This window comes from Euprymna scolopes, chromosome 17 (assembly GCF_053919585.1).
Source record: "Euprymna scolopes isolate OS-2025 chromosome 17, ASM5391958v1, whole genome shotgun sequence".
NCBI lineage: Eukaryota > Metazoa > Mollusca > Cephalopoda > Sepiida > Sepiolidae > Euprymna > Euprymna scolopes.
The window spans coordinates 79,982,642-80,008,783 of NC_136498.1; the positions used below are offsets into that span (position 1 = coordinate 79,982,642).

The following is a 26,142-nucleotide window of genomic DNA, read 5'->3' on the forward strand; positions in this document are numbered from 1 at the left end:
GTTGAACTTGAAGACATCCAGGATGTAGTCAGGTGGGAAGCAGGCAGACGGAACAGAGTTCTATAGGCATGCAGTTCTAAGAAAGAAGCTTTGTTCATGGAATCTACGTTTTGATTTAGGCATAGATAAAGAGTGGGGAAAGTTTTTGACAGTGGATTCAGCTAGACGAGTGTTTTTTGTAAAAGATTGGCGAGGGGGGACCAGAAATTGGAGTTCAGATGAGCACCTGCCATAGAAATAACGATAAAACAAAGATAGGCTTGCAACGTCTCTTCTGTGGGAGAGAGGTTGCAGGGAAGAGAAAAGGGCATCCCCCACTAAGCCACGAAGTCTATTTTGTACTCTGTCAAGGCAGGATAGGCTGTTTTTAGTAGCTCCTACCCAGATATGGCAGCAGTATTCCATCTTTGGGCGTACTTGGCTTTTATATAGATAGAGAATTGCATCAGTAGTGAGATATCTTCTGGAGTGGTAGAAGGATCCCATCATCTTTCCAGTGACCTTGGCAACAGACTTGATGTACGTGTTCCATTTCAGATCAGGAGTGAAGGTCAAGCCCAGAAGCTTGTCAAAATATGGGACTTCTCCTAGACGAGAGCCATCCATTTCAATTGATGCTAGATGGGGATCAGAGCGTTGATGATGTAAAGATAGGAGTTTGGTCTTAGATGCATTAAAGGTAACCAGCCACGTCTTCCCCCACTGAACCACACGCTCAAGATCAGAGGAGAGAGAATCAGAGAGAGCTTTGTCATTTACAGCCTTTGATGTGTTGCCGTAGATGTTCATGCCATCAGCATAGATGTCAACGAATGATTTAAGTATGTGTTTAAGGAGATCATTGATGTAGATCAGGAAGAGAGTTGGGCCCAAGATGTACCCTTGAGAAACTCCAGCATTAATACTGCAGGCATCTGATTTTTTCCTTATGAGCCTATCAGAGAGAAATGATTTAATGATAGAGAGAATATTTCCAGTTATACCGTAGCTGGAAATCTTGTGAAGTAGGCCTTTATGCCATACCTTGTTGAAGACCTTTGATATGTCAAGAGCAATTGCCCTAGAAAGGAAGCCTTTATATTCAGGTATTTCTTTTGAATAAAGTTGATTTATACTTTAGTAAAATGTTAATGTTTTACTTGGAAGATGGTAATTCTTTTCTTATTCAATATTAAATTCCAGTCTGTTGCATTCAGGCATGGTCCTCTCGATCAGATGGCTATCTTCATCCTGACGATCAACCAACCAATCTTACCACTAAATTCCTTTTTTAAAGAGATGAAAATATTTACGTTGCTTAATGACAAAATCCAAACAAACATCTTTCTTCAAAGGGCTGTCTGCCTGGAAACCTGTTTTTATTTAAAATGGTACCTTCTTTGAAGGCCTTTTTTAACTTTTTCTAAAAAAAAAAAAAAATGAAATTTAATATCTGTTCATATCTTAATTAATGGAATTAAATCATGACTTTACTCGAAACAGAATTGTCCAAAACTAAAGCTTGAACAGAGTGGGCTTAGATACTTAAGTATGGTTCTATGAGAGTTTTTGCTTGCAGAGGGAGGGTTTCAATTTGAACTTAGGGTCAGTAGTAGGGTAAGTATTTTTTTTCCTATCTTTCTAGTATGATGTTAATTGAAATTAAGTGACCACCATCTTTTTAGTGTGTTGATAAGTCAGTTTTCACTGAATTCAAATTCTGAAACAAAATATCTTACAAACAGTTTCTACATGTTCAAATTATATGTATCGATGGAGAATTTAATTCTATTGCATTTGCTATGAATAATGTGCTGTTTTTATTTTTTTGTTTACAAGTTTTCAACTGTTAACTATTTTGAACTTTTACCAAAAACTGATTGCATTATAAATAGATTTATTAACTTAAATATATATTTTTATAAACACTCCTCATCCCTAATTGCTGAAATATATATCCATTTCTTTTCTTTTAAAAATATAAATATTAATAAGTTTATGTTAACTACAACCTGGATGTCTTCAAGTTCAACGTAAACAAATTTCTGATGAACCGCCCCCTTAAGTAGACATTTTTATTAAATACCCACACTAACGTACTGTACATGCAATAACCCTTATCCCTGAGTGGCTTCCTGGCCTTGATAAGTGGTGATCAACTCGTAAAAAAATAAAAAATAAAATAAAAAAATAATAATTAAATAATTAATACTCTTTTTTCAACTATCTAACTATGAGAGACTAGACTGGTGGAGACTAAATCACAAACTACAAATACTAAACATCCATGATTTTAATTGCTTACTCTTTTTCTTTCTCCACTTTGTTTGGATTCACTTTCTTCCTAAGTTCCTAAAGCAAGGAAGTTTTCACAGGAACGTGTGAACTCAAAGTATTTTCAACCAATGAAAATCGTTCCAAACCCTAAAAAGTAACATGTCTTTGTGAAAGTAATAAGCTGGTGCTAACTTAGGAAATCTTATAATATCCGGTAAACGAAATCAGTTTTCTTAAAGGTTTCAACAGCTGTACCTGCACAAAAGAACCTAAGAACGTCTTACCACTCTTCTCACGCCTTTGGGCAGAGGGAGGCGAAAAGGACTCAATGACTCACATGCTAGCCTTCTCCATCTTGAGTACACATTTCTACACACTGACAAGAGTCAGGTAAATAAAAAAGAATTAATACCCACTCACACACGCTATCTAATACATACACATACATAATGCCACGCTACCAAATACTCACATACATATTTTACTTACACATGCATATTCACACTGTGGTGAACATTTTGACTGGTGACTACTTGCTGAACTTTTTTTTATCAAACAGACGTTTACATAAATGAACATTTTCAAGATTGATTCTTATATCTTGTATAAAAATGTTTTGTTATGAAAGTTCGTTTTTCTCAATTTTTGCATTTACCAAATTCTGTTTATGTTTCAGTTAGCAATTGTGGTACAACTACACTATGATAGTGAAATTTGGAAAACAAAAAATTGATTAAAAAAACAATACTATCTATGACTTTTTGTGTCAGTTTCAACTAAAAGCAATGCTATCTACTTAATTGGCATGTCAGAAGTACTTAAATATTATTGCATTATTTTAAAAAATATGAGGGTTTTTTTTATCATAAAATCCCTCGCCATATTGCTTTAAGAACATGTGGCATAATAACAAAGGAAGTAACTCAATTATGCTAAAAACAATCATAAATATGATTGTTTTTAGCACAATTTATTTTTTAAAAATGGCAATAGTTACATGCTATTTACCTCCGTTTGGAACTCTCTGGTATTGCTTTAGCCAAACGTATTTTTGTTAAATTGTGTCAAAAAATGTTTGCTTTAATAACTTATTTCTACTTTATTGTTTTTCATAATTTTTAGATATATTTATTGTTGTAACACAACAATTAAGTAGAGACTATTGGCTTGTCTTGAAATTCACTATTAAAAATTTTGAATTTCACTATTATAGTGTAGTTGTACCGCACTTGCTAACTGGTGACCCTTCTATGGTCTTAATGTTCTATTCATTTCCATTTTAATACAGAAGCACGTCTGTATATATGTTCAAACAATTGCACTTGAAGAGATAATTTGAATCTTAAAAAGATCTCTCGGTTGGAATATATGAGATAGCATGGGAATGTCTAACATCCGCTTGGATGACCCATCCCCAGATGGAACAAACTGATGAGAAATTTTTTTTATTCTTTGTTAAAACATAACTTCTATACCTCAAATTATATTAAATGTTGGTGTGTAGACTGGTGGTATAGAAGAAAATAGGTGTGCATCTCACGTTCGAGTCACCAATTTTTTGTGAACTGGTGGTATATGTATATATATCCCTCAGTCGTATAAAATATGAAAAATGAATTGTCTTGAAGAAGAAACGAACAACGCGTTTATTGAATTAAACGAACTAGAATTTATTTCATGAAGAAACAAATGAAAGAAAAGGGTACAGGACGTGTTTAGTTTGGCGTGCATCTCTCGCTGTTAATTGGTGAGAAGAAAAGTCTATTATTGTAGAGAGAGAGAGAGAGAGAGTGAAAAAGTCAATCCAGTTTGGTGTGCGTCTCTCGCTGTTAGTCGGTGAGAGGGAAAGTCTATTGTTGTAGAGAAAGAGAGAGAAAGTCAATCCAGGCCATGGAGATAGAAAGCGTGTAAGGTGTATGTACTGTCTGTTGGCTCTTGCCCCACACATAGTAGCAGGTGATGTGAGGCGCGAGGGGGCGAGCGCCCCGAAAGGGAGCGGTTGGTCTGTCAAACGCTCAGCTCAGGAACCGAATCGAAAAGAAGGAAACAGCTCCGATCTCTTGCTTTTGTAGTTGTTTCCGGTGGTCTTTTGCACATGTGTGGATTTCCTTTAAAGGGGAAGTGACGTTGCCCATGTGTGCATATGTGTGCGTGTATGTGTGCATACATGTGTGTATGTTAGCGTGTATGTGTGTATGCACATGAATGTGGGTGTATGTACATGAACATGAATATATCTACATGTGTGTACATGCACGCGTATGTTTGTGTGCGTGTATGTGTATGACAAGAAAAATTGCTTGAGATGTGAACGCATGTTTTGTGTGAGACTAGAAAAGGGCTCGCACAGGTGTGATCCTTGGCAACACCTAAAGATGCTATCGTCCATAAATGGCCACTACCAAGGTCAGGGACCACGCCGCAGACTCTCAAGTCTTGGTTGTGTACCTAGTTACAAAAAAAATCTCTGAAATACCGCCGCATTGTTTTCCCGTCGTCTCCTTGGCATGAAGTCAACAATTCCAGTTCAAGCGGTTGGAGATTACACAATCCTTCCTTCACTATAGATTTCTGCATCTGCAGTAATAATAATAATAATAATAATAATAATAATAATAATAATAATAATAGTTTTGAAAGATACCCACTGTAAGTGGGTATCTTTCAAAACTATTATTAGAGAGATGCCCTTTTTCAATGTACATACGCTTTCAGTAAACAGTAAGTGTTAATTGTTTTTCTGTCCATCCGTACTTAAATGCAGCGCTTAACCAATGACGTTCATCTTTCAAATCGTATTCTTCAGTTTCGAATGATGTCGTCTGCCTATCTTTCGCTTCCAATTTTAAACCTTTAACAACTAAATATAAGGAAGGGTGCTAATAGTGATTTTATTATACTTATAGTTTTTTTTCCAGGAATTTCAGTTATTTAAGTCTTGATTTTATTCATCTCTTGTTGATGAAAGCTATGGCGACAGAACATTTTTTTTTCAGACATTTTCTTTTAAATGGAGACATCGATGCAAGCAATTCTTGGTGAAAATTGATTGAAAACAAATAAAATGTATCCCCGCCCCCACTGAAACCTATCGAAAATGTTGCAAATATTATTTATTTGCATTTTTTTTTTTTTTTATATATAAATAAATTCAGAAATTGATGGATAAAAAAGAAGGCACAATATTAAATGAAAATAATTTTTAATCATTATGTAAAGGAATAAAGAGAATATTACTAAAGGAAAACAGTAAACACAATACTGAAAAAAGGTAGCCATCTTATTTTAAGGTCTTCATTGTCGCATCTGAGTAATTTTTAGCCTATTGATATTTCGTTTATATTTAATTGTATAAAACTGAATATATAAATTATTGAGCCCAACGAAGTTGTTAAAAAATAAATGTTACTTCTAAAAACAGTTGCAGATTCTGTTTAAAAATGAGTTCTACATGTAAATTTCATTTTTTAAAATCAAAATAAAAAATATTCTATAATAAACTATATAAAATTATTTTCATGAAAATTAAATTATTTAATCTTAGAATTAGTTTTTAACACTGTTATTTTAGTAAATTTGTGTGTAAAAAAAAATAATTTTTTTTTTTTTTTTTTTTTAAATAGCGAAAAGTGCTTCATTTTGTAAGTTCATAAAATGGATGCTGACTTTATAACCGGTGTGATTTTTGCAAAATCTCACTGACTATAAAAATCAAAACATTTTATTATTTCATGCATACCTCTGATTTAAAAAAAAAAATTCTTATTTATCTTATGAAATTCTTATAACACACATAAATTATGAATTTATATTTTAAAAAAATAATTGATCTGAATTAATTCACAGCTTAAATAATTTTATTTCCTTGAAGATAATTGAAAATATATGATTTTTTAACAAAACAAACAAAAAAAATGTTATATTTTGATATAAGATTTCATTGAATGTAAGAATTGAGTCTTCTCCTCTGCGAGCGAAATGAGGAAATCCGGTACAAGATATGATTGGCTGAATCAATGATGAAGGAAGCAAATATTTTTAAAAATAATAAACAAACCATTAAACCAGGAAAGACTTGTAAACAAGTTTTTATACAATTAAAAAGAACATTTTAATGGGATTTACCTATTCATTTAATTAATAATCTATTTAAAATGCTTTTAGAATGACTTTTATTCTATTATATGACCGTTTTACGCCATGGTACTATTTTTTCATTTTTTTTTTTTTACACAAACAATTAACACTATATTTTATTATTTAGGTGTCGGATTATTAATTGTTGATGGACTGTCTGTATTGTTATGTTTATTTATTTTGCCAAATGGTAAAATATATGCAGCGGATGTTTTTATTCTTTAAAATATTACTTTGCTCGTTCGTGCATGTAAATGATTTTCTCTCTCTTTCTCTCTCTCTCTCTCTCTCTCTCTCTCTAAAAGTAAATCTTTCTTAACATTACTGTAAATTTTTTTAAAGTATCAACAACAACAACTACACACACGAAAACAAAACAAACAAAAGGTGATGGCTATTTCTCCGGCATGAACTACTCGGACGTCTTTTTTTTTTTCTTTCTTTGTGTGTGTGTGTGTTTTTTTTTTAAACTCAGAAATGACGAATGGAACCAGCAAATGAGAAAACAATTTTTACCCATCGTGGCCATTTTCTTTTCGATAGTTTATCAACTTGTATATTTTTGTTTTATTTAACCTTTTGTTTCATCTCATTAAAAAACTAGCTTCTTTTTTTTTTTTAATAATGTTCAAATCTTTTGTGTTTGTTTGTATGTAAAAATAGTTTGTGTTTGTAATAAACAAAATTAAAACAATACAAGATATTTTTAAGTGGACAAAAAAAGCAATAAAAATAACATGGCCGCCAGTGATTAAAACGTTGAATTAAAGTAACATTCAGAAAACTTGAAAAGGTGAATTATAATTTGTTATGTAAAAACAGAAAATACCAATACAGACCAGCATTTTAATTAATAAAAAATGTTAGTGGAAATCAAGCATAATGTTGGAAGTAACACTAGGATTGATTGGAGCACAATTTGTACGATAAAAACAACAACAACAAAAACATTCATTGATGTTTATGTTTTGATTCTTACGACACGAGTGTGTAAAAGAAATTAACTTTTTCTTTTAGTTACAACTAGACTACTTGACTGTGCATTCTAAACTTAAATTGATATTTCTACAGTTTTTTATACACTATTATTCAAGTTAAATTTAATTTTTACGGCATCTTTTATTTATTAAATTGTTAGGTGAAAGTACAAAATAAAGCCTTCCTTCAAATATTAAGAATCGCTTTCTTAATAATAGTATTATTATTTCAGTACGGTTCGTAAACTATAGAAGTACCCTTAAATTCAAGCCAGGCATTATTTTCTAATCAACCGATTAAACAACTTCATTTAAAATGACTTTTGAATTTCGAAGTGTCTCTATTTACCTGCCTCCTCACGAAGGCGAAGTTAGACACGAAGTTAGTTTTTGATGTGAAGTAAATCTACCTTCCCGAAAATGGGGCACGCTGGATTGGGGGATGGGGGGGGGGTGAAAATTTCCTCAACTTGATTTCTCCTCCCCAACCAGGACAGATAAGTACACTTTAATCCAAGCGTCGCGATCGCTGTATAGTAGTAGTTCCAAAAAACAACAACCCTTTTTTATCTAATGATTTACTTGAAACTTTGGGAGTAATTTTAAAGTTTTTAAATTGTTTGTTAGTCACTAAGTTTTAGCTTTAATTTAAAAAAAAATATTGCATGGAGATCTGACTTACAACAACTCATTAAACACAAAGACAACATAATGAGCAAAGAAAGACAAGAAATGACAAACAGGAATTTTATTAAATATAAAAATAATAAGTTATTTGCCCATAAACAGGTACTATTGCAAACAAGGTGAATCGCCTGTGTTGCAAGAATTTGGGTGTAAAATGTCTACTCGGCTCGATTCTCCCACAGTTATGATCAGGTGATGGTATTGCTGCACCACAATTGAAGGATAACACAGCAGACTGAAAGGGAAATTGTCTTGAAATGGACAGTTTCTCCTGAGAAGATTGTTTAGAAAGGACTTATTAGGAAACGATATTGATCAATGGGCTGTCAAGTAGAGATGTACCGATTAATTGGCTGGTAATCGGCTGATTTGCCGATTATTTACTTTTCTCTTTCCTATTAAATTTAAACCATTTCATCACTGCCAAATGACTCATCATATATCTTTGACACATTAGCATAGTAACTGCTAATTTAACTTAACATTTGCTAAGTGTCTGGCCACTATTATGGCTTTTTCCCCCTTTATTAAATAAAATTACAAAAAACCCTGTATAATTTCCAATTCTTAAATGAATATGATTAAGCAAATAGATAAGACAAAAAGAAATTACAAACCAACTACAAAGTACAAATTGTAGTTCTTTAAGTGAATAACTATAAGCTTGCCTCCTCTGCTCTCATAGTTTCCTCAGTATTTAAAGTTGAATACATTTAAGTTGTAATGTAGAAACATTACAGTTTCTCCATTCTCAGGACACAGCCTGTTCCTCGTAGATTCATACACATTATTACCTGTACTAAAAGCTTCTCACTCTCACACAGATGAAGATGGTGCACTTAAATATTTTGAAGCTAGTTTACTCGGGAGTGGTAAAGTTTCATGTGTCTTTTTCCATCACTGAAATGGATCATCACTTCTTGCGAGTAGTGGTAAAGCTACATAGTGATCAATTTCTTTTGTGAATTTAACCATAAGGGATTTACTCTTTTGAGTTTAGATAGTGCTTCTTGTATTTCTGTTGTAGTTGAAGTTTTCAGGTTTAACTCAGCTTCTACTTTCTCTAAGTTTTGATTTGTTACTGTAGGCTTATTCGAAGCTAATTCACCAAACAAACTTGAAAGAGATACAGTTTTACTTTCACTTTGATCTTCTTGACCCTCAACAGAGCTTGAAGAAGTATATGCTAGTGATTCTGCTTCATCATCAGTAGAAAGTAGATGTCGAATCTAATTCTTAATAGTATTCTCCATGTCATTCTTTTGAAATTTAAATTTGAATCTTGGATCTAGGAAAGTAGACACAAGTTTTATCACTTAGGATGAAAATTTCGTTCCCATTCCAGTGGAATCCTTACCATTGTTGAGCAATTCAATGAATCCATTGAATTGCTCAACAATGGTAAGGATTCCACTAAAGTCAGAAATATCAAAATTAGATTGGACAGCTTTAGAAAGAAGTAACCTCAAAGCTAAAATTGTAGATATTGTTGAAGTTCTGTGACTTTCTTCTTTGGTGATTTCTTCAAATAGACTCAGTAACATGAGAATTTTTTTAACAAGTCCCTATTGGTAAGTTGTTAAGATAGGAATCTTATTATCAATAACATACAGGGCAAAAGTTTTTTGTTGTTCTAAATTTATTTTTAGCATATAATATGTTGAATTTCATCGTATGGTCACATCATGAATAAGTTTGTTTTTCCAAATTAAGCTGATCCTGTATTTCAGTTAATTTGTTAATTACTAATGGAGAGCGATTAAAGTAAGAGACTATATTTCTGTTAATTGTAATGATTGTCTTAACAGCCTGTTGGGAAAATAATGAGTCATTTATTGAGAGTTTCAATGTATGTATGAAGCATGATAGTGATTCTAAACCACATTCCCTGACACCAGCAACCATATTTGTTCCTGAATTCCGCAAGAATAAGAAAACTTTATAAAGGATTTTATACTCATACAGAACATTGTACAATTCTTCACTTATTCTTGCACCTGTGTGTGCACCAGGGAATGGAACAATTCTAAGCACAGCTCTGCACTGTTTAGAGCATCGGACAAAATTAATATTTTGAAAGTAAACAAACATGGCAAACTTTTTTTTAAAAGCAAAACTAATTTTTCTTTCCCCGAGTAATTTTTCTTTTTGACTTGAAAAAATATTTCTAAAAAGTAGTTTAAATCATAATCCTATTAATTAAAATTATTATTAAATAAATTAATTTAGATTTAAAAAAATGCAGTACTTATGCAGTGAAGGTACTGTTATTTTTTTAAATAACATTTTTAAGTTAAATTGACATTTTCGTGTATCTTTTGTTTATTAAATTGTTGGGTGAAAGTACAGAATAGTTACAAAACACCCTGCCCTTCACATGTTTCTAAATAATAACGTTATTATTTCAGCATGGTATCTTCTTTGCATAAGTATAAAAGAAAATCTGTTGCCAAGGTCGCTGGAAAAATGGTGGGATCCTTCTTCTGCTCCAGTAGATATCTCACTGCTGATGCAATTCTCTATCTATATAAATGCCAAGTACATCCAAGGATGGAGTACTGCTGCCATATCTGAGCAGGAGCTGTTAAAAACAGCCTATCCTGCCTTGACAGAGTACAAAATAGACTTTGTAACCTAGTGGGAGATGCCTTTTCTTCCCTGCAACCTCTCTCCCACAGAAGAGACGTTGCAAGCCTGTCGTTGTTTTATCGTTATTTCCATGGCAGGTGCTTGTCTGAACTCCAATCTCTGGTCCCCCCTCACCAATCTTTCACGAAAAACACCCGTCTAGCTGAAACCACTGTCAGTAATTTTCTCCACCCTATTTCTGTGCCTATATCAAAACATAGATTCCATGAACAAAGCTTCTTTCTTAGAAGTGCACGCCTGTGGAATTCTCTTCCGTTTATCTGTTTCCCACCTGATTACAACTTAAATATCTTCAAGTCCAACATAAAAAGTTCCTGATAAACCACCTACTTAAGTAAGACACTTTATCAGATCTCCATTACTAACGATTACTACGATATTCATTACTGTACACACAATAATCCTTATCCCTGAGTGGCCTCCGGGCCTTGATAAGTGGTGACTTCCATGTAAAAAAAAAAAAAGAAAGTTTTTCTAAAGCTTAATGGAAAAATGTTATAGAGTAAAACAAAAATCACCAGGTTTCATAAATCAAGTCACCTATTTATCATAAAATAAAAAAAAACATTGACAATTTAATTAAAATTGAATAATTCCTAGCAATGTTTACAACTGATGGCCAAGAAAAAACATGGCTGATGACAGTAGCTTGACAGAATTATTATGTAAGAATAGAAATGGAATGTAAATGAAATAAAATAAATGCCAGTAATTTAGTATGGCATCTGATAGTGATTGAGGGAGTTCCTAGGAGCAGGAACACATACTACACTTTGAATTATTTATTTGCAAATAACAAAATTAATTTCACTTACAAATTAGGCTTAAGGTGATAAAAGGGGGTGTTATTGGTTGCATTATCCTAGTCCTTATTTGGTGCATAACTCATTCGTCCAACGGCTGTTTCAATACCACATTTAATTATTCTTATTATTCTACTTAAAATATTCTGAATGGTTTGAAATAAATTGATGCACACACACACACACACACACACTATTGGAAACGGCTGAGATATGCAGTGTTCCAAACGCCATATCATAAATATGCAAGTCTAAATATGCCACGCATGCACAAGAAGATATTACATGTTAGTGCAATAGAATATAAGTCTCATTGATATAACTGTTACAACTTTCATCTGAATGAATTGTCTGTGTGTGTGTATGTCTGTGTGTGTACATGTCCCTACCAAACTACTCTGTCAATTTTCAGTCTACAAACTCGAGATTTGACATAAGGAGTATTGAGATTTGGCAAAATCGTTTTAATTGGTTTTCGGCCAGAAATTTGGCTGTTAAGTGGTCAAAGTTCGATAATTTAACTTTTGAAAACTCTACCAAACTCCTCCACCATTTTGGGGTCTAAACACTTGAAATTTTAGATGGAGGTTACCTGGACATTAATCAAACTTTTTAATTTGATTTGAGCCCAAAACAATAAATGTTAAGGGGTCAAAATTGGGGCTAAAGTTAAAAAAAAATTTGATCTCTCCGCCAATTTTATATAAAATTTTATATAAAGTGTATTCAGACATAGGGCAAGCTTTTTAATCAGTTTTTAGCTGAACATTTGGCTACCAAGGGGTCAAAGTTCAAAAGATTTTACCTTTGCAGTCTCTAGCAAACTATTCAGCTAATTTTGGATCTAAACCTTTGAAATTTTACATAAAGGGTATTCAGACATGCAGCAAGCTTTTTAATCAGTTTTAGGCGAAAATTTGACTGCCAAGAGGTCAAAGCTAAAAGAGTTAACCTTTGCAGACTTTACCAAACTCCTCCACCAATTTTGAGTCTAAACACTTGAAATTTTAGATGTAGGTTACCTGAACATGAGTAAAACTTTTTAATATATATATACATATGTACATAAAGTTATGACTAGTACATCAGGTCCGAACAAATCCGGGATGAACTGCAATAAATAAATAATATATATTTCATTTTCATTTATTAAATTGGTTGATTTTTTTTTTTTTTACACAAGAGTATATGTCAATTATTGTTTTCCTTTAAACTTAAATTCAATTCAGATTTTCTAATCGACAATTTCATAAAAACATGTAAACCCGTTTTTTTTATTAAAATTAAAAAAAAAAAAATTCTTTGGATCACATAAATCCTTCATAAATATTTTACATGATCACTAGCAAGGTCTTATTCCTATTACATATTAAGGACCCTATGTTAGTGACGATTAAGTTAGCTTGTATGAATTTTGGCAAGGGTCATACTGAGTACATGATAACCTTAATCTACAAACAGAATCGTCTCCATAGATGGGTGACATAAACTTGTGACAGGGTCTAGAAGTCCAATGCTGTAGACAAAACAGAGAGACTATGAAAAGAAGCGACTATAAAAAAAAAAGAGACCTCAGAAACATATAACATGTATGTCTAAAAACTTTTATTTTGCTATCAAAAATGTTACAATTCAGATTTATTGAAGTCACAGGGAGCAAGGTGTAAAACTATAGGCAGGGTGAGGAACTGTCTTAATGCCCATCTTAGTCAAATAGTTTGTGACAAGGATGGAGTTGTGGACTGGTGCATTCGTGCAAATCTTCCACATCTTCAGTGCCTCGCGAATGATTGTGTGTATACAGTTCCTACACTGACATCAAACTGTGCACTTATTATCTCTATAGACATACGATGGTCCTTATCCATAAAATTCTTTATTTAGCCAATCAACTGTGGTGTTCTGACTTCCTTACTCTTCCCACACCTCTCATCATCCCTCACAGACTCCCTGCCTTCCTTAAATCTCTTATGCCACTCAAAAACTGATGCTTGATTCATGCAAGATAATCCAAAAGCAGGCTGGAACATTCCATACGTTTCTGTGGCATGTTTTCCAATTATAAAACAGAATTTTATTGCATATCGTTCTTCTAAAATGTGCTCATGTCCAGATTGCCTTTTTGAAATTCATCAGCTATGACAATCAGGCTTTAGTAGGGTGTATTCCAATTCCTGCGGTAGCTGTTCATTTAAACCTGAAATCATAAAAAATGGTCAGTCATCTCATAAGATGTATAGCAATAACATTCTGAATTTTTAAGTGTCTATGACAATTTTAAATACCTGAACAAAAAAGTCTGGAAACTTATTGAAGGTACCTCATATATATATATATATATATATATATATATATATGAGAAAGATTCTGTTGGCACTTTGTATTTTTTTAATAAAATTAGATTTTCACAGTATTTTGCATTAATTAATGAACATAACCTTTCTAGGTTAACGTTAAAAAATCATTTGAGTTTTTTTTTTTTTTTTTACATAGGCGTCACCACTTATCAAGGCCGATAGGTCACTCAAGGATAAGGGTTAAAGAGTGTAGAGTAGTCAAAAGGACAATATAGTAATCGATAGTAATGGAAGTTCGGTAAATTTGTTAACTTAAGTGGAACGGCTCATCAGGAACTTGTTCACGTTGGACTTGAAGACAACCATATTATAGACAGCTAGAAAGCAGGAAAACGGAAGACAATTCCACAGGCGTGCAGTTCTAAAAAAGAAGCTTTGATCATGGAATCTATGTTTAGGTTTAGGAACAGATAAAGAGTGGGGAAAATTATTGATAGTCTAGTGTTTCTTGTGAAAGTTTGACGAGGGGGGACCATAGATTGAAGCTCAGTCGAACACTTTCCATGAAAATGACGATAAAGCAGAGACAAACTCGCAACATCTCTTCTGTGAGATAGAGGTTGCAGCGAAGAGAAAAGGACATCTCCCACCAGGCCACAAAGTCTATTTTGAACCCTATCAAGACAGGACAAGTTTTTTCTAGCAAATCCTGCCCATATGTGGCAACAGTATTCCATCCTTGGACATATCTAGCTCTTATATAGATAGAGAATTGCATCAGCAGTGAGATATCTACCGGATCGATAGAAGGATCCGACCATTTTTCCAGCGGCCTTGGCAACAGATTTGATGTACGTATTCCATTTAAGATCAGGAGTAAAGATCAAACCCAGAAGCCTGTCAAAACTTGAGGCCTCCCCAAGACGAGAGCCATTCATTTTAATTTATGCCAGATGAGGATCAGAACGTTGATAATGTAAAGATAGAAGCTTGGTTTTGGATGCATTAAAAGTAACCAGCCACTCCTTTCCCCATTGTACAACGTGATCAAGATCAGAGGAGAGAGAATCGGAGAGAACTTGGTCGTTTACTGTCTTAGATGTGCTACCATAGATGGTAGTGTCGTCAGCAAAAATGTCTACGAATGATGTAAGGATGTGATTTGGAAGATCATTAATGTAGATCAGGAAAAGAGTTGGGCCCAGTATGGACCCCTGAGGGACTCTAGCATTTATACTGTGAGCTTCTGATTTTTGCCCATCAACTACTACTCTTATGAACCTATCAGAGAGAAATGATTTAATAATTGAGAAGACATTTCCAGCTATACTGTAGCTGGAGATCTTGTGAAGTAAACCTTTATGCCATACTCTAAAAACATATGGTTGCTCAACGAACTCTACTACTCAGAATGTTCTCAATCTCTTTTCTGCACAGTTATCCAAGCTAGAACTCAGTATTCTTTGCCATGGCTTGGACTTCTGTATTCCCCCTATTGTTAGGAAATAGGTCGAACATAAGAAAATAAGAAATATGGTAAATTATATTGTAGACACGTTTTACCGGAAGTGAGGCTCAGCTGATCGGATCTGCTTGTGAGTCACATGATCAGGTTAGCTGGAGTCAGTGAGTTGGGTTTTACACGTAAAGAAGAGTGGAGGGCTTAACAGGTCGTCCCCTCCCCTTCTCTTCACAGGGGAGGGGGGACGCTGACATGTGTGAAAATAAGACCTTGAAGTAACCATGCAGGCAAAGACATTCACTTTCCATTCTTCTGCGATCGACACCTAGAAGGTGAATAAAAAACTATATAAAACCAATCATCGCCTTGGAGTGAATGAATATTCGTCCAAAACAGGTTTCCAGTCTCCCCTCCAAGAACAAGATGAATTCTAGGTGGACAAGATCAACGACGCATGAAGTTAAGGTATGTTCAAAATACATGTACCACACACACACAACTGCATATGAAGAATTAGAGATGAATATATCACAAATAGGCAGCAACATTTAGGCGATCATACATCGGTACCACTTTTATGATACCAAAAATACCACAAACACCATTTTGGTGTCCGTTGACCAGTTCGCATCGACGATGCAATATCGAACCTGGGTTATAGAAAATACAACGTGGAAGCAGGTCCTTAAAATGGAATGGAGATTTCGTGTCAAGAAAAAAAAACAAAAAAAAACAAGAAAAACAATACAAACACAATAAAATGTCTGGAAAAAAAAAGAAAAAAGGAAGAACAGTAGAAAAAAAAGAAAAGAAATACACACGTACACACGCACAACCTTTTATGAAGAAAGAAAGGAATGCTTCTGAAGAAAAAAAAATAGACACATTAAAATTATATATAGATAGATTTATATGTTAAATTAATAAGAAAAAATAATGGAAGAACGGTATATTAGAAAAAAAAGAACGTTACTGTGCAGAAAAAATAAATAGAATAAATAAGGAAAAAAATATATCGAAAGACATACAAATAAGAAATTGTTGATTTTGAATATGAAAATTGCAAACACAGAAAATAGAAGAAAAAATATTAATACAGACAATGTGAAAAACAAAAAGAAAAAAGAATTACAGTGTGGTTGCAAAAAAACTGTCAGCTTAAGAGAAATATGCCAATCAAAAAAGTTTGTTATGGAATTTTGAATGTGTAAGTGTCAAAATTGTGAATTGTAATACTCGGTGTTCTTTTTGTGTGAAACAATGGACAGTTTCTGCCAATGTGAAATTTTTTTCCAATTTGTACAGTGTTTTTCTTAGGAATTTTTATTTTCTGGTGTGGGAAAAATGTTGTTCATTGTATGTAAATGGATGTAAACTGTATAATGAAATTTTAATATGTATGTTTTTTAGATTAAGAAAAAAAAACACAAGTGTTGTTTACAAGGGATTGTGTTTTATGGGTGATTGGAAAAAAAAATCACTTGTTCTGGGGGTTATATAGAGACTGATGACATCCAGCAAAAGTTTTGCTGCTGATTAATTTAATTAATTTAATTATATGTACGTGTGTAAATGGGACGATTTTTAAATTTCTTTTTTTTTTTCGTAGAGTGATTCGATTTTATTTCTACATTTTTTTTCGAATTGGGATTTCCGTTGATTTCAAGTAAAGTCAACATGGGGAAAAATTCATGTGTGGAAGTCCCATATTTTCTGCTAAGCTATATGCCCTTGAAGGCAGTCGCAATTACTGACCTGGAAAAAAAAAGAAGTTTTTCCAAAATAGCAAAACGGAATATATTTCTGTCCAGCGTCAGGGAGCAAATGGAATGCCCCTGACATGGCATAAAGGGCAGAAGAGGTAATGGCAGAAGTGGCCATAATGTTACGAATCACTCAGATAAGTAAAAGGTGATTTTCTTTTCAGAAAACTCCAGAGTTTTGATGACGTGGACAATTTTAGTTTCCGTGGATCTGTTATTTTGTTGTTGAACTTTTGTTTTGATGAAGGATTGTCTAGAAGTTTATAAGTGAATCATTTTTTTTTTTTTTTTTGGAAACGACTATGCATTTTAATTGTAAATGTCTATGTATTTTTTGTAAACGACTGACTTTTATTTTTTATTTTTGATGATATTCTGTGAAATGGTGAAGATGATGCAGCCGATCTCAGAATTTGATGACATGGAGAATTTTCGGTTTCCATGAATCTGTGTTTTGTTATTTGGAATTTATTCTTGGTGAGATGAGACTTTGTGAATGCTTATGAGGAATTTTATTATTATTATTTTTATGTAATTGATGTTTTCTCGAATCAGTATTGTGCAGGTTTTTCTTGTTCTTTATGTATTTTTTTTCGCAGAATGGAGAAGGAGTGATCTTTGCCTTGTGGGGGTTATTTAAATAATGATTAATTTAAAATTAAGAACATGTCAATTAATTAAAAATAATAATAATAATAATAATAATAATAATAATATATGACGAGATCCCTGGCGACACCAGATGATCTTGCTTTTCAAATAGAGGATGGGAGAGGATGAGGCATGGGGGGAACATACTGACACTTGATCAAGGAAAAACAGATGTTTATGAGAGAAGAAATGGGGATATTTCGATGGGAAAGAAATAAATAAATAAATATGATAATGAGATTCTCCAGTTGGCAGAAAAAGCAATACAGGGTCGTTTTCTGGTTTAGGTTAGAACAACAATTCAAATTATTAAAGAAACAATGTTTTGTTGAAAGGTACAATGACTTGGGTTCAAAAGGTCTGTTTTGGTGTCTGGGAGGTGTTGTCGTTGGCCCCATCTGTTGTGTTTAACTGCCAGATCAAACCAAGTGATAAGTTAGTTGGACAGATAAATAAATAAATTGAACGTAGGGAGAGATATGGTCATGAAAGACGAAGAAGAGAGAAAAGAAAGAGAAAATGAAAAGAATAAAATAATGAGTTCACGAGAGAAAGAAAAGAATAAGATAATGGAAAAGAGAAGAATAACTCCAAAAAGGCAGAGGGAGGAATTTCTGATTTGATAAAAACGATTGACTTTTTGGAGTTAGTCCTTTTTACTAACTGGCATCGAGGCGTCCACATCGCTCTCACCCCGCCTGGGGGGGGGGGGCGATACCCTCATAAGAGCTAAGTTGAAAAGCTCTTGTTCTTAGCTGGGAAATTGATTAGTGGAACTTAAGAATGCAACCTGCATCATGAAGCTTGAATCAAAGAACTCGACTAAACAAGTGTAAACCGATTTATGAATAATTTTTTTTTCGTTATATAAAAATGTCCCAGAGTTTTTCCTTCTTTCTCGATTGTCGGCCTGAGATGAAGATGCAGTTTGTTTCAGATATCCCCTGATGCCAGACGATGGAGGAGACAGACTGGATCCAGCACAAAGCCAGAGTGACGGCCGAAATCGACAATGTTGCCACACAAACTTAGGGTCATGCACATTTCGCGTGCCCTGAGCAGCAGAAGATATTTTCCAGTGATCAGTGAGAGTCTGGTCACCCTTGAGGGGTCCACCACTAGACAAGTAAGAATGTAGCCCTACTGGGTTGCATTTGAGTCACGTGATCAGGTTAGCTGGAGTCAGTGAGTTGGGTTTTGGACATACAGAAGAGCGGATGCTTAACAGGTCGTCCCCTTCTCTTCACAGGGGAGGGGGGACGCTGACATGTGTGAAAATAAGACCTTGAAGTAACCATGCAGGCAAAGACATTCACTTTCCATTCTTCTGCGATCGACACCTAGAAGGTGAATAAAAAACTATATAAAACCAATCATCGCCTTGGAGTGAATGAATATTCGTCCAAAACAGGTTTCCAGTCTCCCCTCCAAGAACAAGATGAATTCTAGGTGGACAAGATCAACGACGCACGAAGTTAAGGTATGTCCAAAATACATGTACCACACACACACAACTGCATATGAACGATTAGAGATGAATATATCACAAATAGGCAGCAACATTTATGATACCAACAATACAACACTATATCCCTAAAACGAGAAGAGATATTGTCATGCCGTGTTAAGCATGTATGTATAATAATAAGACAGGAACACGTGTGTTTGGTTGTAAGAAAGGAACTGAATAATGGCGCCCGCTTTATTGATCGATTGCTATGCGCATGCGTGAGTGCATACAAAAGTTGGATCAGGAAACCGAGATGAAAGGGTCCATATAAAAATAGCTGAAACGAAAGGCGATATCATTACATCTCCCTTTCTCTGAAAACAAAGATGACTTATGCATATAAAACAAAACAAAGAAAATGGAGAGACTGGTTCAGGGTAGACTGCCTGAACAGCTGCAGCGAAGCAGAGGATTATTCTGCCCCATGAAATGCTTGCTGGGAGGTTATGAGTGTGTGCTCATCACAAGTTCATTTTTGATGGTGGTCGTACCACCCTACCACTACGGGTACATTTTTGAGTGTCATTTGATATGTTTGGGGATGCACACACAAGTGGATCCACAGACGTCGTACATTTTTGTGGAGCTGTGTTGGGGAGGTCTTGCGACATTTGTTGGGTAGGCGTCACTGGAATACCTCTTATGTGTTGTCGGTTTCTTCGCAGCACATGCCCATTGACATTTTCCAGGAGATAGGAGCGGTGATCATCTACCTGGGATACTACAGTCGCTGGGTCCCAGCTTCCAGACACAGGATTCTGTACCCTTACCCGTTGACCATGGTATAGGGGTGGTAGATCCTCCTTAAGTGCATGTCGGTCAAAATACCTCTTTTGGTTCTGCTGGCATTGTTGGAATGCGCTGTATATCTGATCCTGATCATGGTTGTTGTTTCTGATTTTGGTGATCAGTGGAGATTGGATTCTTCTACCCATGAGTAGTTGTGCAGGGCTTGGTATGACACTTGAAATTGGGGTGCAGCGCCAGTGCAGCAGTGCGATCTCAGGAGTTGTTCCCGACTGTTTGGCTTTCTTGAGAATATTCTTGATAGTCTTTATTTGACGTTCTATGAAGCCATTCCCTTGTGGTCTCCGAGGTGACGTGGTCTCATGATGGAAGCCCCATTCTTTGGTGAATTCGCGGTAGAGATGACTTGAAAAGTGTGGTCCGTTATCGCTGACTATCTTTGATGGTATGCCAAACTCTGAGAAGATTTGGCGTGTGATGTTCACTATGACACTGCTTGGTGAATGATCAGGTAGGCGTTTGACTATAGGATACTTTGAGTAATAGTCAGCTATGATCAACCATTGACTTCCGTGGAGATCAAACAGGTCTGTGCCAACTACGTCCCATGGCTTCGTTGGGATGTCATATTGCATTAGCGGCTCTTGCATTTGGGAGGGCTGATGCTGTTGACAGATACTGCATGACTTTGTGAACTGGTCAATGTCTTTGTTTATGTTTACCCAATGAACAGTGTCCTTGGCAAGGAGTTTTGTTTTCTCTTGTCGTAAATGAGCAGCATGTAGTTGTTCTAATATGTCTTTTTGTAGTGTCTGGGGGATGACGATTTGTTGTCCTTTGAGGATAAGACCATCATCAATTGAGAGCTGATCTCTTAGGTCCCAGAATACTCTAATGTCAGTGAGCAGCTGCTTGATTGTCTCTGGCCATCCTGTGATGATGGTCTCTCTCAGCTGGTTAAGCAGAGGATCCGCTGTCATACACTGTCTTAGCTGTTCGATGTAATTAGTGGAAAAACGAACTGTATCAACCCGGACATCAAGTTCGATAGGGTCCGCATTACAAGGTGGTGGTAGGCGCGATAATCCATCAGCCAAGAGGTTGTCAGATCCCTTGTTATATGTGAGCTTGAAGTTGTATCCTTGGAGTTTTATTAGCATTCTTTGCAGACGTGCCGGGGATGATGTGAGCGGTTTGTCGATGATCATAGTGAGGGGTTTGTGGTCAGTGACGACTTGGAAATGGTGGCCATAGAGGTATGTGTAGAACCTCTGTGTACCAAATATGATGGCCAGTAGCTCACGTTCGATACATGCGTATCTCTGTTCTGTCTGTGTGAGGCTCTTGCTTGCATAGGTGACTGGCGATATATTGCCATCCTCATCTAGTTGTAGTAGAGCTGCACCGATTCCATGTAAACTCGCATCACAGTGCATGTATATTGGTTTTCTAGGGTCAAAATAGTGGAGCAGGGACGTTTTAGATACTTCACTTTTTATCTTTTTGAAAGCTTCCTGATGGTGTGGTTCCCACTGGAAAACAGAGTCCTTGCGTAATAGGCCATGCAACACTGCTGTCTTGGAACTGAAGTCCTTGACAAAACGAGACAGGTATGTCATCATACCCAAGAATTGTTGTAGTTCCGTCTTGTTATGTGGTTCAGGTATTTTCTGTAGGTCACATACCTTCGCTGGGGCTGGTTTTAGTCCGGTGTGTGTGTACAGGTTTCCAAAAAAGATATTTCATGGCATTTGATCTTGCACTTCTCCGAGTTCAAGGTAAGTCCTTCTTCGGTAGCGACCTCCATGAAACGTCTTAGGTTTTCGTCATGTTCCTGCTCTGTCGAGCCATATATGGTGATATCGTCAGCTATACTACAAGCACCAGTGCACTTCTCGAGTATTCTGTCTATCTCGAGTTGGTAGATGTCCTGACTGACACACAAACCGAATGGCAGTCGTTCAAAACAATATCTTCCAAATGGTGTTTGGAAAGTTGTTAGTGGCTGACTTTCAGGGTCGAGCTTTATAGACCAGTACCCAGACTTGGTGTCCAACTTTGAGAAGAATTTTGCTCCTGCAAATCGGTGGTTGAGCTCCTCGACTGTTGGAATTTGGTGGTATGGCCATATGAGAGCTTTGTTTAGCGCTCGTAGGTCTAAGCAAACCCTAATTGTGTTGTCACGTTTGGTGACATAAGTGAGAGAGCTTACCCAGTTTGTAGGTTCGTTGATGCGGCGAATGACTCCTTGCGATTCCATCTTGTCGAGTTCCGATTTGATTTTTTCGCGCATGGCTATAGGTGTCCTTCTCGGTGGGTCTATGTGGCATGGTACATTGGAGTTGACAATAAGCTTGTAAGTGTTCTGAAATTCACCAATACGGTCAAATCTCTTAGGGTATATGTGCATTAGGTCAGCTACACTATTGATGGGTTGGTGTTGGGCTGAGATGGCACAGTTCATTGTCACTACCCTAAGAGCCACAGATGCTGACATGCCCAATATGGCTGTTCCTGGTACATCAACCACATAGAATTGGGTATCTCGCCATGGGGAGTTTTTATACTTGCACCTAAAATTTGTGGTGCCATAACAGTTTATCCTAGTATTGTTGTAGGCTGTTAACATACATTGTGTTGAGGTGAGTGATCCGGGCATTGGGTTTCCAGCTTCGTCTATACTGCTAGGTACATGTTGCGGAATATGCGGATAGGCAATGTATTTGCTTGTGCCCCTGTATCTACTTTCAGCTTGAAGGTATGAGTGCCTGGGTGGTCCTTTATCTTGATGCTTAGATCAACAAATGCCTCATTTCGTGGATCTTCCATGTTTGCTGGCTTTCCGCTGTTGGTTGTGATGGAGCTAAAGGTGAGGTTCTCCATTGCCGTGTCTGTATCAGTCATGGCTTGGTTGTCGTGTTTGGCAACGCTGTTTATTTTCTTGCCAAACTCCCGTTGTTGGTTATGACTGTTATGCCAGGGCCTTCCTTGTTGTCTCTTGGTTTTGTGCTTCCCTGAGATGCAAACTGTAGCCTAGTGACTTGTTTTGCCACATATGTGGCATATATCATTTTTGGCAGGGCAGTGTTCTTTGCCAAAACGGTGACTGCATCAACAATTTTTGTAGGTTTGGCCGCGTTTTCAGTCAATCCCTTGCCACTGGTGTGTACCATGGCTTATTGCGGCTATCTGTGGTGATTTCTGTAACTGGTGGAGCTGGTTGACATAAACTGCTGAAGCCTCGTGTGAACGGGCTAATCTAACGGCTTCCTCGATTCTGTAACCCTTCGGTTTGTTTAACAGTTCCTTTTGCAGTTCGGGTATAAGTGTGCTGGCAATTAGTAACTTGACGAGGCGTTCGTTTAATTCGTCGGCACTGAAATCACATTTCTTTGCCAACAGTTGACATCTGTTGATGAAGATGTTTGTTGTTTCATTTGGTCTCTGCTGGTATTTTCTGAGTTCCAGTCTACAAACCCCGTGATTTGTTGCCGGTTCTAGCTGCTCCAAAAATGCCGCAAATATTATTTGTGGATCCTTGCGATCATCATCCGACATCGACCAACTATTATACCGGCGTAAACCTTCTTCACCGGTCGCGAGAAGTATTAGAGGGACTTTATCCTCGGGTTTTGTCGCTTTGATGGTGAAGTAAAGTTCCATTCATTGTCGGAATAGTTTGAATGATTCGGCGATACATGTCGAGCCCCAATCAAAACTAGGGACTTGTAATGAAATTGTGGCCATGATGATAAGAAAGTGTGATGAAAGAAAAGGTACAGACAATTTGTGTAGCGTGGGAGGTTAGAAATTAGAAAAAAAAAAAAATTTGTTCAGCGTGCGAGAAATTAAAAATAATCGTTTTTTTTTTGTTTTTTTTTCTACTGTCTGTGACGTTATAAGATTGTGTGTTGTTTGATAATACCGCTTGCCACCATATCATGCCGTGTTAAGCATGTATGTGTAATAATAAGACAGGAACACGTGTGTTTGGTTGTAAGAAAGGAACTGAATAATGGCGCCCGCTTTATTGATCGATTGCTATGCGCATGCGTGAGTGCATACAAAAGTTGGATCAGGAAACCGAGATGAAAGGATCCATATAAAAATAGCTGAAACGAAAGGCGATATCATTACAGATATATGCTGATTCAAAGTCTTTTTTGCCAATTAGAAAGACTTTCTACCATTTCCGACTCTAGGGTGACCTTAAGGCAAAACTGAATGGCATCGCACGTTCATATGCTGGTATGCCAGTCTCGTTTTGTGAATCAAAATGGCAAAGTGAACAGTATCGTACAACAAAGCACTTCACCATAATAAATTTTTAGTTATCACTAAACCTGATAAAGGCTCTGGTGTGGTCATAATTGATCACCAGAATTACGTCAATAAAATGATGACTATCCTGAGGGATACCTCTAAATTTGTTAGTTTAGGTCCAGTAGATACATATGATTCTGCTATCTCTATTGAGACCAAGTTCCAAAAACAATTTGTCAAATGGGTCGAAAGTGGCGTTCTTCCCACTTCTATTTCAAATTGAATCCAACCTACTGGTTCTATTCACCCCCATCTGTATGGTTTGCCTAAGATTCATAAAAGCAGGGTGCCATTGAGACCCATATTATCAATGATAGAGTCCTCTCAACATAAGTTAGCCAAATGGTTGACAAGTTTCTTAGAACCCATTTTGGAATGCTATAGTTTGTTTTGCAAAACTATACTTTGACAAATTTATGTATACCTTTGATATTTCTAGTCTCTTCACAAGTGGTCCACCCTGAGAGACTTAATATATGTGGTCACGCTTTATATCAGAGTCAACATTCAACAACCCCCATTCCCGAAAATATTTTTGTAGAATTGATGAAATTCGCCACTAGGTCGGTTGAATTTAACTTTAATGATATCATGTACAGATAGATGGTGTATCCATGGGTTCTCCATTGGGACCAGCTTTGGCTAAAATCTTTGTAGGTTATCATGAAGAGGGTCTATCATCTGGTTTCCATAAACCAGATCTTTACTTTCGTTACATTGACACCTTTTGCCTATTCAAAAGCAGACGCTTTTTTTATGCTTCTTAACAGCATTCATCCAGCCCTTAAGTTTACAGTCGACAAAGAAGCCAATTCTACTCTTCTGTTTTTAGATGTTCGTTTCCAAGACTTCAAGTTTTCTTACTTCCATCTATTGCAAACATTTACTGGCCTCTATACATGATGGGACTCATTTTGTCCTACAAATCAAAAAATTTAATTTAATGAAGACCTTAACAAATAGGGCTTTAATGATTTGTTTGAAGGCCAATCTGAATGATGAAATTAAATTCATCACTAAGACCCTTTGCAACAATGGCGATCCCTTAGAATCTAATATTAATAAGAAAGTTTTCATTTTTGATAAATTTAAAGAAACTTTAGTCAATAGATGTCCTGTTTACCTTTGTCTACCTTGGCTAAGTAATATCGGTGACCGATTTTCTCAACAAATCTCTGTGTCTGTACAACGGTGTTATTTTGGGTCGAATCCACACATTGCTTTTTCAACTAGACCTATGTTGTTGTCCATTTGCAAAGATGTTCTCCTACCCTCAATTATTCTATTATTTATTTATTTAAATGTAGTTACAGTGCGCACTACGTTGGGTAGACATTGCAAAGATTGGGTTTCATTTAAAACAACAAACACCATCAAAGATTTGCTATGCAGATTTTTCACCTTCTGACGTTATGAATAATACATGTGGGTCTCCTATCTGAGAGCACCTTATAAATAACCGTGCTTGTGCCATGAACTTTAGTGTCAACATGTCCACGATCCTAAACAGGTCACACTCGCCTTTCCTTTTAAAAATCCTAAAAAAAACATTTTATTAAGTACTTAAGACCATCTCTTTGCAAACAAAAAGAAAATCTTTTAGGACTTAATGTAATTTCTGTGATTCTTTCCCCATTTATTTTTTTTCCTCCCTCACCATATTGATGACAATTTTTTTTTAATTGTAATTTTTCCTCGATTTAGCTATTGAGTGAGGAACGAAATCTAGTTAGCTAGACCTTTTTCATTTTTTTTTTAATCCATCATATTAATAGGTCTTTATTCAGCCATTATAAAATTTTTTACCCCCAAAAGAAATATATATATATATATATATATATATATATATACACATACACACTACTATAATTTTTTTTGTG

The 26,142-nt window shown here is 35.7% G+C and overlaps 1 protein-coding gene across 2 annotated transcripts in view; it reads right to left on the bottom strand.

The window, feature by feature from the left end:
- Positions 1 to 4,802: 4,802 nt before the first annotated feature.
- Positions 4,803 to 26,142, bottom strand: part of LOC145296827 (protein CWC15 homolog A-like) — a 70,348-nt gene continuing 49,008 nt past the window's right edge. Inside the window, exon 8 of one of the 2 annotated variants that reach the window (XM_080142936.1) lies at positions 4,803 to 4,833. In XM_080142936.1, coding sequence (XP_079999062.1) covers positions 4,818 to 4,833 — 16 coding nt within the window. In that variant the 3' untranslated portion in view covers positions 4,803 to 4,817. Of the gene's footprint in view, positions 4,834 to 13,681; positions 13,707 to 26,142 lie in introns of those variants that run through there. The other variant, XM_080142938.1, reaches the window with a different exon arrangement.